Source organism: Cokeromyces recurvatus (genome assembly GCF_025118155.1).
Source record: "Cokeromyces recurvatus strain NRRL 2243 chromosome Unknown BX663scaffold_1, whole genome shotgun sequence".
NCBI lineage: Eukaryota > Fungi > Mucoromycota > Mucoromycetes > Mucorales > Mucoraceae > Cokeromyces > Cokeromyces recurvatus.
Window position 1 is genome coordinate 2,267,371 of NW_026251387.1, and position 17,674 is coordinate 2,285,044.

Sequence of the window (17,674 nt, forward strand, 5' to 3'; positions counted from 1 at the left end):
TTCTTTTTTTTTTTTGGTTTTTTCCATTTTCTCTTACTAATTAAACAATAAAATAATATATTAATATTTCTTTAATTTACTTTTGTTGTACCTTTTTTTTTTCAAGTAGAAAAATCTGGGGAAAAATTTATTCAAGCTTATCTTCACCACTATTGTAATTTCCCCAACTTACTATGTTGGGGGTTCAATAATAAAAGTACGGTAAAACCTCCTAAACCAGTTTTTAGACCTCGGTGGCAAACCTTATATAGAAGTCTATACTATTCTTCCCAGATAGCAAGTCACACAAAGCTAAAAAAAATATAAACTTACTTCATGTCATTTATTTTATGTATATTTCCATCTCCTTCATTCCCCCTTTTTTTTTCTTTTTCTTCATTTCTTTTTCTCTTTATTTTTTTTTTATTATCAAAATATTATGTCTGCTAAACCTATTAGAGAATATGATGGTAAGCTTTTATTAGCCTACCATCTTTTACGTGCACCTCTTGTTGGTCAGCAAGAAGATAGTACTTCTCTTTTTACCCCGGCTGCTACAAAATTAGCCCATATCAATGTAGATACTTCACTTTTAAATGATCGTCCTGCTTTTGAAGATGCATTGAAGCGTCAACTTGATAATCTTGAACAATCTCATCCTTGGTTATTGACTGACAAATTGGTTGCTAAACCTGACCAACTAATTAAACGTAGAGGAAAACATGGCCTTTTAACTCTTAATAAAGATTGGTCAGAGGCTCGTAAATGGATAGAAGAACGTGCAGGAAAGGAAATTAAAGTAAGTTGATAAACGTTTGATTTTAATCGTCAGCGTTAAATCATTACGGAGTGTATGGGATTATAAAGAAAAAAGACTGAAATTAGAGGAATTAAAAAAAAAAAGAGATGAAATTTCTATTTTTGGAATTAATCAGTTACTGAATAATCCTTTTAGATTGAAAGGACGATTGGTATTCTTAAAACATTTTTGGTTGAGCCCTTTACTCCTCACCCGGCTAATACCGAATATTATATTTGTATAAACTCCGTTCGTGAAGGTGATTATATCCTTTTTACTCATGAGGGTGGTATTGATATCGGTGATGTTGATGCTAAAGCTTTAAAGCTTTTGATCCCTGTTGTTGCCTCTGAGTTTCCTTCAGCTGAAACCATTAAGAATACTCTTCTTAAAGATGTTCCTGAATTCAAACAGAATGTACTTGTAGACTTTATTCGTCGACTTTACGCTGTTTATGTTGATCTTCATTTTACTTATCTTGAAATAAACCCTTTGGTTGTTACTGATCCCGTTGAAGGACAAAATCCTCAGGTGATGTATCTTGATTTAGCTGCTAAACTTGATCAAACTGCTGAATTCGAAGCTGGTCCTAAATGGGCTATTGCTAGAGCTCCTCAAAATATCGGACTTGCTCCACCTGCTGACTCACAAAATGTTGATCACGGCCCTCCTATGGAATTCCCGGCCCCTTTCGGTCGTGAATTGACACGTGAAGAAGCTTACATTCAAGAATTAGATGGAAAGACAGGTGCCTCTCTTAAATTGACTGTTCTTAACCGTGATGGTCGTATTTGGACTATGGTAGCTGGTGGTGGTGCCTCTGTCGTTTACTCTGATGCTATCGCTGCTTTAGGATATGCTAATGAACTTGCTAATTATGGTGAATATTCGGGTGCTCCTACTGAGACTCAAACTTACGAATACGCGAAAACCATTTTGGATTTAATGACTCGCGGTGAAGTTAACCCTGAAGGCAAGCTCTTGTTCATTGGTGGTGGTATTGCCAACTTTACCAATGTTGCTACTACCTTTAAGGGTATTATTCGTGCTTTGACTGAATTCAAACAGGCACTTATCAATCATAAGGTTCGTATCTTTATTCGTCGTGGTGGTCCTAACTATCAGGAAGGTCTTCGTGCTATGCGTCAATTAGGTGAGACCCTTGGTGTTGAAATCCAAGTCTTTGGTCCTGAAACTCATATCACTGATATTGTCCCCTTAGCTTTAGAAGGTAAGGCTGCAAGCCTTCAAACTTCTAACACTAGTGCCTCCTCTGGTAATTTGTTCCAAGATCAAATCTTTGGCTCTGCCAATAATTCTGGCACTAACACTCCAAAGCTTACTCTTGCTGAAGATAATAATTCCCCAGCTAATCCTAATGACCGTATGACCTATTTCGCTGAGCAAGCTCAAGAAGAAACTGCTGAATGGTATCGTCCTTTCACTTCCAAGACACGTGCTTTCGTCTATGGTATGCAACCCCGTGCTGTACAAGGTATGCTTGATTTTGATTTTATGTGCAAGCGTGAAACCCCCTCTGTAGCTGCTATGGTCTATCCTTTTGGCGGCTCTCATGTTCAAAAGTTCTATTGGGGTACAAAGGAAACCTTAATTCCCGTGTTTACTACCCTTAAGGATGCTATCGAAAAGTTCCCAGAAGTTGATGTTGTCGTTAACTTTGCCTCTTGTCGTTCTGTCTTTGACTCTACTCGTGAGATCTTTAACTATTCTAATCAAATCAAGACAATTGCCATTATTGCTGAGGGTGTCCCTGAACGCCGTGCTCGTCAATTATTACATGAAGCTGAAGCTCGTAAGGTGCTTGTTATTGGTCCTGCTACTGTAGGTGGCATTAAGCCTGGATGCTTCAAGATCGGTAACACGGGTGGTATGATGGATAATATTGTTTCTTCCAAACTTTATAGACCCGGATCTGTCGGTTATGTTTCCAAATCTGGTGGTATGTCGAATGAGTTGAACAATATCATTTCTCGTACTACGGATGGTGTCTATGAGGGAGTTGCGATTGGTGGTGATCGTTATCCAGGCTCTACTTTTATCGATCATTTATTACGTTATGAAGCCGATCCTAATTGTAAGATGCTTGTTTTACTTGGTGAAGTGGGTGGTATTGAGGAATATCGTGTTATTGAAGCTGTCAAGAGTGGAAAGATCAAGAAACCAATTGTTGCTTGGTGTATCGGTACCTGTGCCAAGATGTTTACTACTGATGTTCAATTTGGTCATGCTGGCTCTATGGCAAACTCTGACTTGGAAACAGCTGATGCTAAGAACAATGCTATGCGTGCCGCTGGTATCGTTGTCCCTAAAACCTTTGAAGAGATGCCTTCAGCCCTTGCTGATACTTATTCTAAACTTGTTAAGGAAGGTGTTATTTATCCTCATCCTGAACCTGAAGTTCCCAAAATTCCTATCGATTATTCTTGGGCTCAAGAACTTGGTTTAGTTCGTAAGCCTGCTAGTTTTGTTTCTACCATTGTTGATGATAGAGGTCAAGAACTTTTATATGCAGGTATGAGAATTACTGATGTCTTTAAGGAGGATATTGGTATTGGTGGTGTCCTTTCTCTCTTGTGGTTCAAGCGTAGACTTCCTAACTATGCATGCAAATTTATTGAAATGGTTTTGATGTTGACTGCTGATCATGGACCTGCTGTGTCTGGTGTAAGTATTATAAAATATTCGGGGGGGGGTTTTCTGAGGGAATAGATAGTGTATTAAAAAAAAATGTCTTCAAATTTAGGCTATGAATACAATTATTACTACTCGTGCTGGTAAAGACTTAATTAGTAGTCTTGTCTCAGGTTTGCTTACTATTGGTGAACGTTTTGGTGGTGCCCTTGATGGTGCTGCAAATAATTTTACTAAAGCCTATGATAGCGGTCTTACTCCCCGTGAGTTTGTCACTTCTATGCGTAAAGCTAATAAACTAATTCCTGGTATTGGTCATAAAATTAAGTCTCGCACAAATCCTGATATGCGTGTTGAGTTAGTTAAGGAGTATGTTAAGAAGAACTTCCCTTGTACACCTATCCTCGACTATGCCTTAAAGGTTGAAGAGATTACGACCAGCAAAAAAGATAATTTGATTTTAAATGTGGATGGTTGTATTGCTGTTTCATTTGTTGATCTTTTACGTGAATCTGGTGCTTTCACACGTGATGAAGCTGAAGAATACATGCGTATTGGTACATTGAATGGCCTCTTTGTTCTTGGTCGTTCTCTTGGTTTTATTGGTCACCATTTAGATCAAAAACGTTTAAAGCAAGGCCTCTACAGACATCCTTGGGACGATATTTCTTATCTCTTACCTTCTTTAGATCCTGAAACTTTGGATCCTCGTCGTGTCAATGCTCGTGTCAATGTTCAATCTAAACAAAAACAGTAAATTTTACATCAGTGTGATATCTAAAACTTGAAAAAAAAAAAATAGCATTTTAATATTATAACATTTATCTACATTTATTCACTTTTCAATTTATTAATAAAAACACATACATACATATACATATACTACAGTCACTATACGAAAAAATGAAAGACTTTTCTTTCAATTTACTTTTTTTTTTTATGAGCAGCAAAGCGTATTGAACGAACACACAAAAGTCCCTATAATGTATTCTAATGATATTCAGATGAAGTTTAGTAGCCGTTTTCAGCCTATTGTTAACAATAAACTTAATTCTCGATAGCTTGGATAAGATTCAAGAGATTAAGAAAGTTAAATAAGAATACTATTGAAGATGAGTTTATGAATATATTGAAGAAGCTAAAGAAGTCTTTACTAATTTTTGTCTATAGAGAGGCTATTATGGCTCTTCAGTCTGCTTTCAATTACTCACGGAGAGGCTTATAAATTTAGACAAAATTATATTTATTATAATCCAAAAGCTTGTCATGTTGAACTTTATAAGACATTTTATAAATGCAGCATTTTTTCATCTGTCTTTAACCGTTTTTTTTTTTTTTTTTGTCACTCATAATATTTCCTTATTACATTACTATTAACAACAAATTTTTTTATCGAAACATGCCTGGACTCAATCGGGATACTACTATAAATAGTTTGGATTACTATCATCAAATTATTAATCTTAATTCTTACTCTTTCAAAATATAAATAGATGTGTAACTTGTTTTTTTTTTCAGAAGTGTCATTCAAATTAACAAGAAATTGGATAAAAAAAAAAAAGAAAAGATTTACTGCACGTTACCATCTTGTGATGAAAGTTACTCTGAACATATTTAAGTTTCAGCCTCAAAAGTATCGAGGTATTGATAACAATAATTAAGGTTGTCTTAGAAAAAGAGATTTAATATAGAAATTCTTCAAACGAAAGGCAATATCAATACAAATATATTAGATAATAACATGATAAACCAAGAAGAAAACCAAGCAAATATCAACAAAATTTATAAGATGTAAAAGTTGACAATATGGCTGAAGCCAAACAAATTCTTGTGAATTTTCCTAAGCCTATATTGCTTAATGGATGAGAATAATTATGATCTTTTTCTTTTCTTTTTTACAACAGATTGATCATTGTACTTAGAGACTTCAGGTTCGTCAAAAAAAAAAAAAAAAGCTTAGCGATATCTTTGATATATTTCAATCAAAATCATCTATATTCTGTAACAATTCCTGAGCTATAGATATGTGAATTTGTTTATTATTGATCATTTACATACTTAAAAGAGAGAGAATGATATAGTATATTCGTATACATATATAATTATTAAAATTGCTGAGTGTGCTTTACTACACCATTTTTCCATGCAATTATCTTGGGAATTTGTAAAACAAATTTCACAAGAAGCTTTCCCTTTGTTGGAACAGTAATCCCCACATACCAAGTTCTGAGCATAACTTTGTTTTATACTGCTAGTTTGTTTCTCGAATTTTTTTTCTTTATTCTCTCTCTTCAAAACAGTATTATTAATAGATAAAGTCTCAACAAAAAAAGAAGATCTTATCATAACTTTTTTTAAAATGAGAAGAATATTCATCTATTATATTGATCAACATACTGTAAAGCTTTATGATATCGTATTGTTCTTTTTCTACAGCAGTAATGTCATCTGATCCAAAGAAGCATAGGGATATTCTACAACCACTCACTTTGAATAAAACTCTATCCCACTTTGTTTCAATCATAGTGAAATATTATAAATTAAAATGAATTCTTATAAATGGGTTATGACAGATTATGTTTGGCAGCTTTTATTAAGAAGAATGTACTTAATTATAAGTAGAGTTTCTATCAATATTGTTTATATTATCTTACTTTTTCTCTACACTTTTGGTAAATATTTATAACCCAAAAAAAAGAAGCTTTATTTATGCATAGTATTTTATATAGGATAGAATGTAATTGTCTGTATATTTATGTATACTATTTCAGTAACGTAATACTCTCTTTCAAGCCATTCTAATTCAATTATATCATTATCAACTAGGAAAAAATTAATTAATAATTATAATGTTCATGTACACAGCTAAAGTTCTTTCCAGGATCCTGGTATTATTCAAGGGAGTATTCAGCGAGTCCATTAAATTCAAGCTAGATACAGGAGTAATAATGTATATAGTAATGTGAGATAGTGTATCAGTAGGTTTCTTATAAATTACCTTGTGGTGGCTTTAATAAATTCAGCATTATGGCTAGCAATAGAATTATGACCTCGCTTGTACAAAGTGTTTTTCAGAGTTCTGCAGGAAAGGTTTTTGATTGATGTAATTGCTTCAATAAGCTCACTTGCAGCTTCTGTAATGTCTATATTTTCAATATTAACAAATAAAATGATGTTATTGAGCTCATATTCATTTATATGAGCTTTTAATATTTCTAGTATCGGTTCTGATGATAGATCGATAACATTCAACTGACTAATACTGGTAATTTTACAGTGAATGAAAAAATTGTTCACGCGTTGGTCAGTTCTATGATTTTTTTTGTGCATTACTAGCGAAATATAGGTCGGAAACCACTTCATTCAACAATCATTCGAAAGCTGAAATTGTACTTCATATAATATTATAGTTTCATATTTGTGTCTGCTTTTGATGATGTTCAATATTTGATAAAATTGAAAGACTACACACATGAACAGTTTTTTTTTCCTTTTTGCTCATGTGAAAATAATCCTTTACTATTCTAAAATTTTGTATTTAGAAGTAACTAGTTATGCATGTAGAGCTTAAACATATCGCAGAAGCTTGTTAAATATGTAAATAAAAATAATGGTTTCTATTGTTTTTTATTACTAGCTTTGCCTGCTCCTTGCGTGTGTCTATTTTTGATGATGTGTAGGCTATAGAATAGTTTGTGCTTTTTCTGAAAGCCCTAAATTAGATGTCAAAACCAACTCAATTGAAGGAGAACTCACTAGAAATATTTCTAAAAAAAAAAAAAAAAAAAAAAAGTTTGCAGTCCCTAAAAGTATTCCTTGTAAGTATTTTCCTAAATGCCCTATATAACACAGTGGGTAGTAAACTGGTCATTATTAGATAAACATCAAAGCCTTTGGTTTCCTGATTGCTAGTAAAATTTAGTCAAGTAACTACTTTTGATACCCATAAAAAGCCTTTCTTTCTCAGATATGACTTGAATCATAAAACGGTCATCAATGTCTTAAAGTCTAAGTAATTTTTCGCTGATATAAACTAGAAGAAGCCTACGATTAGCAAATAAAAACGATCAAAAGTGATATATATGGCCACAAAATTGTATGCATACATTAAAGGTGATTTTATAAGTATGAGAAGTATATGCCACTTTATTGTTTTATTTTGTTTTTTTTTTCTGAAGAGTCAAAAGTAAATCCATGTAATTAGTATTTGGGGCCTCTTTAGTGTCGTTCAATTACTCTACAAATGAAAAGTAATCTAATATAGAAGTCGATTTTTGAAAACCCGCTTCTACCCCCCCTCCTTTTTTTTTTAGATATTTGTAGTCTTTTCTAAGGCCACTAATTCTGAATTTTTTGATTTGATCTTGATTAACATTTTTAAAGAAAATGTTTTATTACGATTAAACAGCGTATATTAATCCCACAAATTATGTGTCTCCTTAGAAGGGAACGATTTTTTTTTTGACCTCAGACAAATAGTTACCGTATAAAATAAAAATGATGTTTTGTTTTTTTTAAAAAGAAGACTGCCTCATCATGACACTCTTCCTATTTTTTTTTTTTTTTTTTTTTTTTTTTTTTTTTTTTTTTTTTTTTTTTTTTTTTGCAAATATGCCAGTATTCAACAAAACTGCCATAAAATTGTGCTTGTTCAATACAGGAGTAATTAAAGGCAGTCCTTTCCATTCTGCAGGTCAATCAGATTCTTAGTCATGGAGGATGTCTCGGGTTGTCTATTTCCTTCTTGGTTTGAATTAACTTGATCTAATAACACTTTAATATATTTCATCACATAATACACCTAAATTGCTGATTAAAAAAACCATGTTTAAAATTTTGTTTAGTGACGACATTGTATATGCCCGTTGTACACCAAGGATAATAATAATAAACACAATTCTTTGTATGAGACATCGTCTAAGTGTAAAAATCTTTCCCTTGAATCCCTGTAATACTTGATGTTTCGATTTCTAAAGAAGATATATAAATAGAATGGACACAGATATAGTAATTTGCAATATATGTATACATATATATGTGTGTGTATGAGTATAGTGTACGCCACGTTAAGAAGATGCTGAGGATACGTCAAAGTATTCCACAAACGCGGATGCTAGAGTGAGGAACTTGGATCCTGCAGAAAAGCTCCTATTACTATTTCAAACCAGGGTTGTAAGATTTTCTCCGCAATCCTTACCCTCCTAAGAGAGATATGAAGTGATTGGAAACTTGACTATACATAATAAAGTTGTAGAAAGACTTTGTTGTGCAACTTTGTTGTAAAGAGATGTAATGTAAAAATATATATGACTATAATATATACATATTCTTAGGAGCTGGGAGGGCCATGAAAGTCTGGACAGTGTCCAACACTTACCTTTAATAAAAATGAATTCGTCCAATTAGAATTCCCCTTTTTAAGCTAAAATATTGAAGTATTAAAGAGGTTTCAACGTATTTATACACTACTTCATGATCTATAGACTTAAGGACATTGTATATTTTATTAGCAGTACCAAATACTATTTTCTCTCTCATTTCAGATATCAGTGTTGTATTCATATATAAATAACCAATACATACAAACATATATTTATATATAAAGGAATACCCGGTTATTTAGAATAATTTACTGTTCAACCTCATTCTATTTATGAATAAATTTTAGTTGCCCAGCATGCAGCAATGAAAGTCTTTAAAGATCCTATAGACGACAGCGAACTCTTCGTTTTACTTGTCATAACCATACAAGATAAAATAGATTTAGTTTAATATGCATTATCCATATACATCATATATACCAATCAAACCTGTATATAGACTATGAAGACATGTGAAGCTACGAATGTTATTTATCAATTGACTCTTCTTCTATATAAACATTATCCATCATCTTCATGATTTAGTTGTAATAGTAATACTAATACTTTTACTTCTAGAAAAAAAAAAAAAAAAAGCGTAGACGGGGTAATGTCTTAAAGATTTTTAACTAGTTATTATTGCTAGTCTGCCTAATAGAATACATGAATAGGCTTAAATACTTTTTATAAAAAAAAGTTGTATAACTTTATTATACTTACACAAGGCTTTTTCTTTTTTTTGGCATCAATTTTTATATAAGTAAGGTGTAACCGATTCACATAAATAATTATTATTTATTATAAAGGAGTTTTGATAATGAAGAGTAGGGATCCGAAATAATAATAATAAAAAAACAACGCTATATAATTATTTTTAATTGATAAAGAAAATCAAACGTAGTTGCTTTATATAGTAACAATGATGAAACGCACGTTCTATAATAAATAGCATATCATTATTGTTACCCTCTTTTTATTTTATTTTATTTTTTTTTAACTTTCTTTTCCTTTTCTTTTCCCTTTTTTTTTTTTTTTCAAATATATATTTTTATATATTTATATACATGCATATATAACATACATCTAAATATGGTGAAACCAAATGGTATAGCATCAAATCACCATAACTGTAGCCCCCATCAACATAAAGGCACATACATGTTACATTCGTCTGTTATAGATTGTAATAAACCAGAAGAAATATCACTGGATGTTCAAAATAGTTATATTCAGCAAAATTTACCTGTGAGACGTCAAAGTCTTGTTGTTTATCATGACAAGTTAAGGTCCGAAAAACACTCATCTCAACATTCAACCTCCTCATCATTTCAAGATGTTGAGGAAGAGAATCTAAACTCACCTCATCAAAAGTATTCTAGCCTCATTTTTAATTCTACAGCAATAGAAAAGTATAATAAAATTTCAGCTAGTAAATCATTAAACTCAATCTATTCTCAACAAAAATTGTACTATGGAAACCGTCAGATACCTAACCCACCTTTATCGATACAAACTGCTACATTACCAGACTTTGATGATAATAATAATCATTTAAAATCATCATCTATAAGTAGTAGTATTAGTAGTATTTGTAGTAGTCATAGTAGTCATAGTAATAACAATCATAATAGTCCTAACGAACTAGTTACTATGGAAGAAGAAAATTATTACCAAAAGCAATCTATACCGAAATTTATTGGTATATAATACATATACATATACATATACACATACATATATACATATCTATATATATATGTATATATTTATATACATATATAAAAGAGGGAGAGAGGGGAAATTATTGTAATCTAATAAAGAAAAATTAATTTTATTAATAATAGGTCTCCTGAGGCCAAGTAAATCAGATATGAGCGGTTTAAATAATAATAATAATAATAATAATAATAATAAAAAAGGGCAACACATTATTATGAATGATGATACAAATACAACAGTATTCAGCTCTTCTTTATCGCAAACATGGAGTGATATGTCGCAGCCTTTATCCAAATTACGAAATGTGTTCTGTCGTAATAGTAGTAATCAAATTCCTTCAACTAAATCTAAAAGAAGGTTAAGCCAAAAAATGGGCAATGAGTCAGAAAAGAAAAAGAGATCACCGCTCATTCTAGACTCATCATCTGGTAGAAGGAATAAAACAAAGAAAACCAAATCTGATTCTAGAGTTTACACAGCATTATTATCACATGTGTCAAGGATGTTTTTAAAAAAGATGCATATATCAACTATAGCATTTAAAGATGGTATTCACTATTATGATGTATTTCATGGGGTAGAAGCAGTGGTAATGTATTAATTAAAGAGGAGAAATAAACCAGTATCATATTCGTTTAGTTACAATAACTCACTTTTTTTTTTTTTTTTTTTTTTTTTTTTTTTTTAGGATTGTATTACACGTATCCTAAAAGCAAATGATCGAAGTTTAGCTTTATTAATAGGTAGATCATTAGAAAGTCAAGGGCTCTTTCATCACGTCAACTATGATTGTCATTTAAAAGATACAAAGAATGAATTATATCAATTTCAATATATTCAACCTGAAGAAGATACTTCTTCTACATGCAATAGTAGTAAACCCTCTATACATCTACAGTGTCATTCTTCAAGTCCTGCAACAAGCCCGATATCTAATAAATTAATTCCACTTAGGAAATCTTATAAGAAACAAGGTATTTATCATATTAACATAAAATAAAGCTAATTTTCATAATACTTTATTATTTTTAGTACCACTTATTTGTGAAACGGTGCCAATAAATGGAGTTTTTTCCATGTTGACAGATTGCTATTCGCCTACATGTACAAAAAATACTCCATGCTATAGTATCAGTTGTCCAAGAATGATGACACAAAAGCAGGTATATATATTTACATAAATATATGTATATGCATTATTGTTATATATAATTATAAAAATAATGCTTTTTTTTTTCTGTATATTATAGAAAAGTTTCCAACGTCCTTTAAGTTCACATTTATTTAGAACTGAGCAAGAGGTGATAAAAGCAAAATATATAATTGTAAAAGATATTTGACTTATATCTTTTATTAATAATGAATAGAAACAGTTACGATCATTATGGAGGCACTCGGTACCTATCAATATTGTTATGAGTACAGATGATATTGAAAAAAAGCGTCAAGAATGTATTTATGAACTTATTTATACCGAAGAAGATTTTGCTAAAGATTTACAATATATTCGTGAAGTATGTAGAAATAATAATAATAATAATAATAATAATTTTAATCTTTGCTTCTTTTTTTTTTTTCTATCTAGTTTTGGATACAACCTCTTCAAAAAAATGATATTATACCCACTGAGAAAAGAATGGAATTTATTAAAGATGTATTCTGGAATATATTAGATATTGAGCATATTAGTACTACACTTTCAAGAGAATTAAATATGAGACAAGACAAGCACTCAGTTATACCATGTATCAGTGATATTATGTTAAGACATGTCGAAAATTTTAGCCCTTTTGTTATTTATGGAGCTCATCAAATTTTCGGTAAATACAAGTACGAATTAGAGAAAAAACAAAATCCTAGATTTCAACAATTTGTACAGGTGAAAAAAAAAAATTAAAAATAAGTCTCCCTCTCTCTCTCTCTTTTTTTTTTTTTTTTTTTTTCTGATTATTTTATCATTAGAAAGTAGAAAGATGCCCTGAATCTCGTAGATTAGAACTAAACGCATATCTTACAAAGCCCACATCAAGATTAGGCAGATATAATCTTTTGTTAACCGCTATTCATCAATTGACACCAAAAGATAACCAAGATTATTATGATATTCCAAAAATAATTCAAAAAGTAACAGAATATTTAGTACAATTGAATAAACAAGCTGGATTAGCAGACAATGCATTTCATTTAGAACAAATCTCATCCCGTATCATGATTACAAAAGGAATTGTAAAGTATAATCAACTTACAGTGGGATTATATACATGTATAAAAAAAAAAGATTTAACAGTGATGATTAGGAATTAAATTTGCATGATCCAGAACGTAAACTTCTTATGCGGGGTAAAATGAAACGCTTAAGCTTATACAACGTTAAAAATAATAATGCAGTAACGACATCGCCTATTATTGAGAATCGTTCTTCCATGGATATTCAATTGTTTCTATTTGATCATTATCTAGTATTTTGTAAAATTAAAAAGCAAGATGGATTAGAATATTATAAAATTTATCAAAAGGTAAAGTATTTTATAGAAGGCATGTACTTTTTTTTTTTTTTTCCTCTTATAATGTATAATTAATCTTTTTTTTTTTTTTTTTTTTTTTTTTTTTTTTTTTTTGTTAAGCCAATCTCAATGAAAACTTTATTTGCAACTATACCAAACTTAGGTTAGTCCTTCTTTATATTTTCTTCTTACTAATTAAATTATAAATATGCTAGCCTCATCAACAAAATCAACTATTTATAACAAGATATCATCCAATACATTCCCAGAAACAAAAGAAATATTTCCGATTACGTTCCAAAGTGCTACAAACACAGCATTATCTACTACTTTAATAGCGTCTACTGACTCTATTAGAAAATTATGGTTAGATAAGATTAGAGAGGAACAACAAAAGAATAATTGTTAATAATAAAAAGTATAGATTTTTTTTTTTTATTAATACCAAGAATTAATATACAATTTGAAATATTACATATTTGGCTTTTGTTATAATAAATCAAATCAAATGATTACATAATAGAAACATTAGATAAGTAAACGTAAAACTTCTTCTAATTCTTCTTCTGTAAATATTTATTAATGTAAAAGGTCAATATCATTATGGATGAATACATTATAGTTCGGCCAAAAATTGAATATTCTTTTAATTCAGGTACGCAATTTTTATGCATTTTAGGCACTTGACTCAAATATATCTTTTTTTTTTTTTTTAGACTAATAAAAATATAGTAAAAAAGAAAAGAAAATGCAAAGACAAATAATATATGTGTACATTTATTACATGTGTATGTTGATATTTTAAGTTAATACATTTATTGCTTTACACATTGGTATTCCAATATACGTTCTAATTAATGCGGTACATCTATGGATATTTCGGCTTAATTTACTGAGTTTTTTTTTTTCTATTATCAGATTAAATAATATTTCATTAACTTGATATCAGATCTAGACTGTAACTATCTAGAAATTGTTCCAAATCATTATTATCAGTGAATAATAAAAAAAAAGGTTAGTTATAGCTTGATTGTAGTAGTTATTGTAATATTATAATATTAGCTCCATGAAAAAAATTGAATAAAATAATATATACATAGCAAATAATTTTGTAAAACAAATATATTGAAACTATTTGAAGATTCCAATTTGCATAATATATTTCTGCAAAGGGTTTGCTTTTTCTTTTATTTAGCTTAATTAAACAGAGGCCAAAATAGGGGGTTCAACAAAATCCTTGGTGGCCTTAGAACCAACATCTTCACCAGCAGCAGCGGCACCACCGTGAAGAGCCAAGAGAGCAGAGACATCAAACTTGGGTGCCTTAAGGATCTTGACCTTACGAATATAAGTGTTTTGAAGAGGATAGATACCTTGACAGGCCTTTTCGATACGGACAGCAATAGCATCTTGAGCAGATTGAGAAGCAGAAGAAGTAACCTTGGTGACAAGTTCCTTGAGATCACAAGCAGTAGCTTCTTCAGTCATAATCTCAAACATCTTCTTACGGATTTGACGGATTTGAGATGATTGAGCATAAGTAGTCTTCTTGATTTGGTTACGACGACGAGCAGTGAAAGAGATGGCAAAGAGACGGACAAGATAGCCATCAGTGGTTTTGATGTCAACAAAAGCTTCAATAAGAGTTTGCCACTTCTTGACCATGGAACGGAGTTTGTCAGTGGTCATATCCATGCGGTAGAAGTTGGTGAGACAGTTCTTGCCTTGGATTTCATCAACCTTCAATTGAATCTTACGGAAGGCACGAGATTCATCCTTGGAGAGATCACCAAGGGACATTTCAACAACACGGCCTTGAAGGGAATCATTGGCATTACGAAGACCTTGAGTACGGTTGACAAGAGTCTTACCAACTTGACGAACATCAAACATGGAGGGGGCTTTAATATCATACCAGTCCTTACGGGTGAAGGGGTCGACGCTAATAATTTTTTTTTAAAAAAAGAAAAGTTGTTAGCCATATTCTGTTCTTCTAATCTTATTCATCAAATAGTTTGCACATGAACATCTCTTTTTTCTTGTAAGCATAATTAAAAAAAATAAAGGAAAATGCTGAGATCATCTATAGATTAAATATGTATATTTACTACTATTATGTTTGTTGATTGTAGTATAGTTTTAGTCTATATATGGCTGATTATAAACGATGAGGTAATTTACAATTTGCTGGAAATACAACATGTAAAATATCGAATGCGAATAACTGTAAAAGTTGAATGTGATGAAATAAAAATAAAATAAATAAATGCTGTTGATAGTTCCTTATTTATAAATTTTAACTGAAAGAAAAAATAAAAGATTCATGTGCAAACTAGTTGAATGTTGACTGCATTTGTTACTTACACCTTCTTCTTCAAGCCCTTCTTTCCTTTACTGAGACGCCTATTGAATTGAACACAATTAATTTGGACATTTTTGAGAGAATTGGAAATTTCGTCCTTACTTGTTCTTGCCAACAGCTAATTTTATAGAAAAAAAAATAAATGTCTTATCAGTTTAGTAATTCTAATGGATGGATGGATGAATATATGTTTTGATATATTACCCATTATGCAATATGGATTTAAAAGAAAGATCTTTACTGCTTAGCTATTTTGTTCATTTTATTAACTGCTTAGTTTGTCAGTTGTAAACTAGTTGGTGATTCGCACTACTCGCACATTTAATTTTAAACACCGTTTTTTTTTTTTTTTTAACTAAATTATAAGGCATTTTTTTATTTCTATATTATTGACTGCTGCTATCAAGTTATTATACGCTGTTGGGTGTACAAATACTTTACTTATAATTTGGATATAGGACAGTATATTTTTAAATATTTGATATACATCTAAAGATTTATAAAAAGACTTAGTGATGTGGCTATAAAGAGACATGTATTGTAAAAGTCTTTATTATATTATATAATTTACTCCGTGATTATAAAATGTTATTGGTATAATACCAAGTCTATTTGTCCCTTCTTGCTTTAATTCCCTTTATTTTTCATAGTTATACTCTTCATATAAAATGACTAGTATTTACTAAACATTGATTTACAAGCCTCCTATAACCATAATTCTTCTTCCTCTAAATGCTAAAGAAAAGCAAGGTAGGGAATTACGATAAGTCATTCCTGTATTTTGTTCTAAATCAATTTTAGCAGTAGTAAAATAATGTTAACAAAAGCAATACATGTTGTTTTATATGTGCGTTGTAATTATTGAATTTATAACTCTTATAATTCTATCTGTAGAGCTATACAATTATAAGAGTAAACATAACGACATGGGCTGATGTTTCAAACCTTACTCTAATACTATTCTTAAGAATAATCTTAAAGAAGACAAATATATAAATATATATATATATAATGACTTAGAAGCTAAGCTAAATAAAAAAAAAAGGAGATCTAGGAGGGACGTTCTTATTCTTTATAAATCTTTTTAGAGTATATCCATATTCAATAAAACTATCTGAGTTTATCGTGAATCAATCTCTACAATGTAGATCATACGCTATAAAAAAGAACTATTAAATACTATTTCTTTTTTTCTTTTTTGGCTTATGTAATAATATATCCTTGCCTACTGATTATTTGTTCTGATATACATGTTTGACATAAAAATTAACAGAAATAAAATTATAATGTACATTCTGTTAAGCAATATGTCAAAGAATATAGCATTTATTGTTCCTAAATTACTTGTTATTAAAAAAAAAAAAAAAAAAAAAAAAAAAAAAAAAAAACTTTAAATATATTTATAACAACTGGTAAATAGATTTATAGTATGAATATATAGATAGCCCTTTTATTGGTATATGACACTCAAATGAATCTTATCGCTCCATTCTATTCCTTCCATAATGTGTAACTTCATATAACGATGTTATTATTTCGCGTATACATTGCTTTATCATGTTAATAACAGTAAGAAGCAGATTTGAAAAGATCTTTAAGTTTGAATAACAATGAAAGCTCTTACTAAGAAATAAACAAAAAGAATTCAGAAATATTAGCTATATTATTAATAGAGACTCAACATACAAAAGTGGAATCTAATTTATTCCTTTGCCTACTAGAAATATAGACATGGTTAAGCTATTTGAACTCATAACTTTCTTGGAATAGAAGAAATTACTAGAATGTAATACATAGCGAGAAGCATCATTGATATCAGCAAAGTATTAGAAGTTTTGTATAATTATAAATATATTATAGCCCTAAATAAGGTTATAAGTGAAGTATTTATTCATCATTGACCTTAAAAGTCGGTCATTTAGGATTTTGCATACTAGACTTCAACGAAACAACTGATATTCAATATTATCGGACATCCGGAGATATGGTAACAAAAAAAAACCATATTCTCTTTTTAGGAAATTTGACCTAATATGGGTAGTACATAGTATGGAGTGTATATTGTATTGCCCGGATCAGCTCGATATAATAGATCAAGAAACTAAAAACATTTAAAGAGTGAAAAGTGAGTTAATGAGAGAGAATTAGAAAAAGAGTAAAAACATTAATAATTATAAAGAAAGAGAGCATATCAATAACACCAATGTCAGCTATCAACACATAGCCAAGAGAAAGACTTTGAGACAAGGTTATGAACAATATCAAGGGACGTTTTTTTATAAAGTAAGCAATCGAGTTC

At 30.3% G+C, this 17,674-nt stretch overlaps 5 protein-coding genes across 5 annotated transcripts; 2 read left to right on the forward strand and 3 right to left on the reverse strand.

Moving 5' to 3' along the window:
• Positions 1-275: 275 nt before the first annotated feature.
• On the forward strand, positions 276-4,317 carry BX663DRAFT_493870 (citrate synthase-like protein). The gene is made up of 3 exons (XM_051525416.1): positions 276-778; positions 935-3,463; positions 3,543-4,317. The coding sequence occupies exons 1-3, from the start codon at positions 419-421 to the stop codon at positions 4,185-4,187; spliced, it is 3,534 nt and encodes a 1,177-aa protein (XP_051388326.1). The 5' UTR covers positions 276-418; the 3' UTR covers positions 4,188-4,317.
• Positions 4,318-5,719: 1,402 nt separating this feature from the next.
• BX663DRAFT_493871 (uncharacterized protein) lies at positions 5,720-5,984 on the reverse strand. Its single transcript, XM_051525417.1, has one exon. It carries the CDS (start codon positions 5,952-5,954, stop codon positions 5,751-5,753), a length of 204 nt encoding a protein of 67 aa, XP_051388327.1. The 5' UTR covers positions 5,955-5,984; the 3' UTR covers positions 5,720-5,750.
• A 2,041-nt stretch (positions 5,985-8,025) lies between these two features.
• Positions 8,026-9,343, reverse strand: BX663DRAFT_493872 (uncharacterized protein). The gene is made up of 3 exons (XM_051525418.1): positions 9,241-9,343; positions 8,808-9,163; positions 8,026-8,740 (listed from the first exon to the last, which is right to left on the reverse strand). Exon 2 carries the CDS (start codon positions 9,017-9,019, stop codon positions 8,810-8,812), a length of 210 nt encoding a protein of 69 aa, XP_051388328.1. The 5' UTR covers positions 9,020-9,163; positions 9,241-9,343; the 3' UTR covers positions 8,026-8,740; positions 8,808-8,809.
• Positions 9,344-9,810: 467 nt separating this feature from the next.
• On the forward strand, positions 9,811-13,451 carry BX663DRAFT_493874 (uncharacterized protein). Its single transcript, XM_051525419.1, has 10 exons — positions 9,811-10,489; positions 10,635-11,098; positions 11,198-11,483; positions 11,542-11,672; positions 11,760-11,810; positions 11,877-12,023; positions 12,095-12,388; positions 12,472-12,735; positions 12,807-13,025; positions 13,134-13,451. The coding sequence occupies exons 1-10, from the start codon at positions 9,880-9,882 to the stop codon at positions 13,179-13,181; spliced, it is 2,514 nt and encodes an 837-aa protein (XP_051388329.1). The 5' UTR covers positions 9,811-9,879; the 3' UTR covers positions 13,182-13,451.
• A 762-nt stretch (positions 13,452-14,213) lies between these two features.
• BX663DRAFT_547938 (S-phase-specific ribosomal protein cyc07) lies at positions 14,214-14,906 on the reverse strand (the record flags this gene model as incomplete). The annotated part of the gene is made up of 1 exon (XM_051531045.1): positions 14,214-14,906. The coding sequence occupies one exon, from the start codon at positions 14,904-14,906 to the stop codon at positions 14,214-14,216; it is 693 nt and encodes a 230-aa protein (XP_051388330.1).
• Between the last annotated feature and the right edge of the window lie 2,768 nt (positions 14,907-17,674).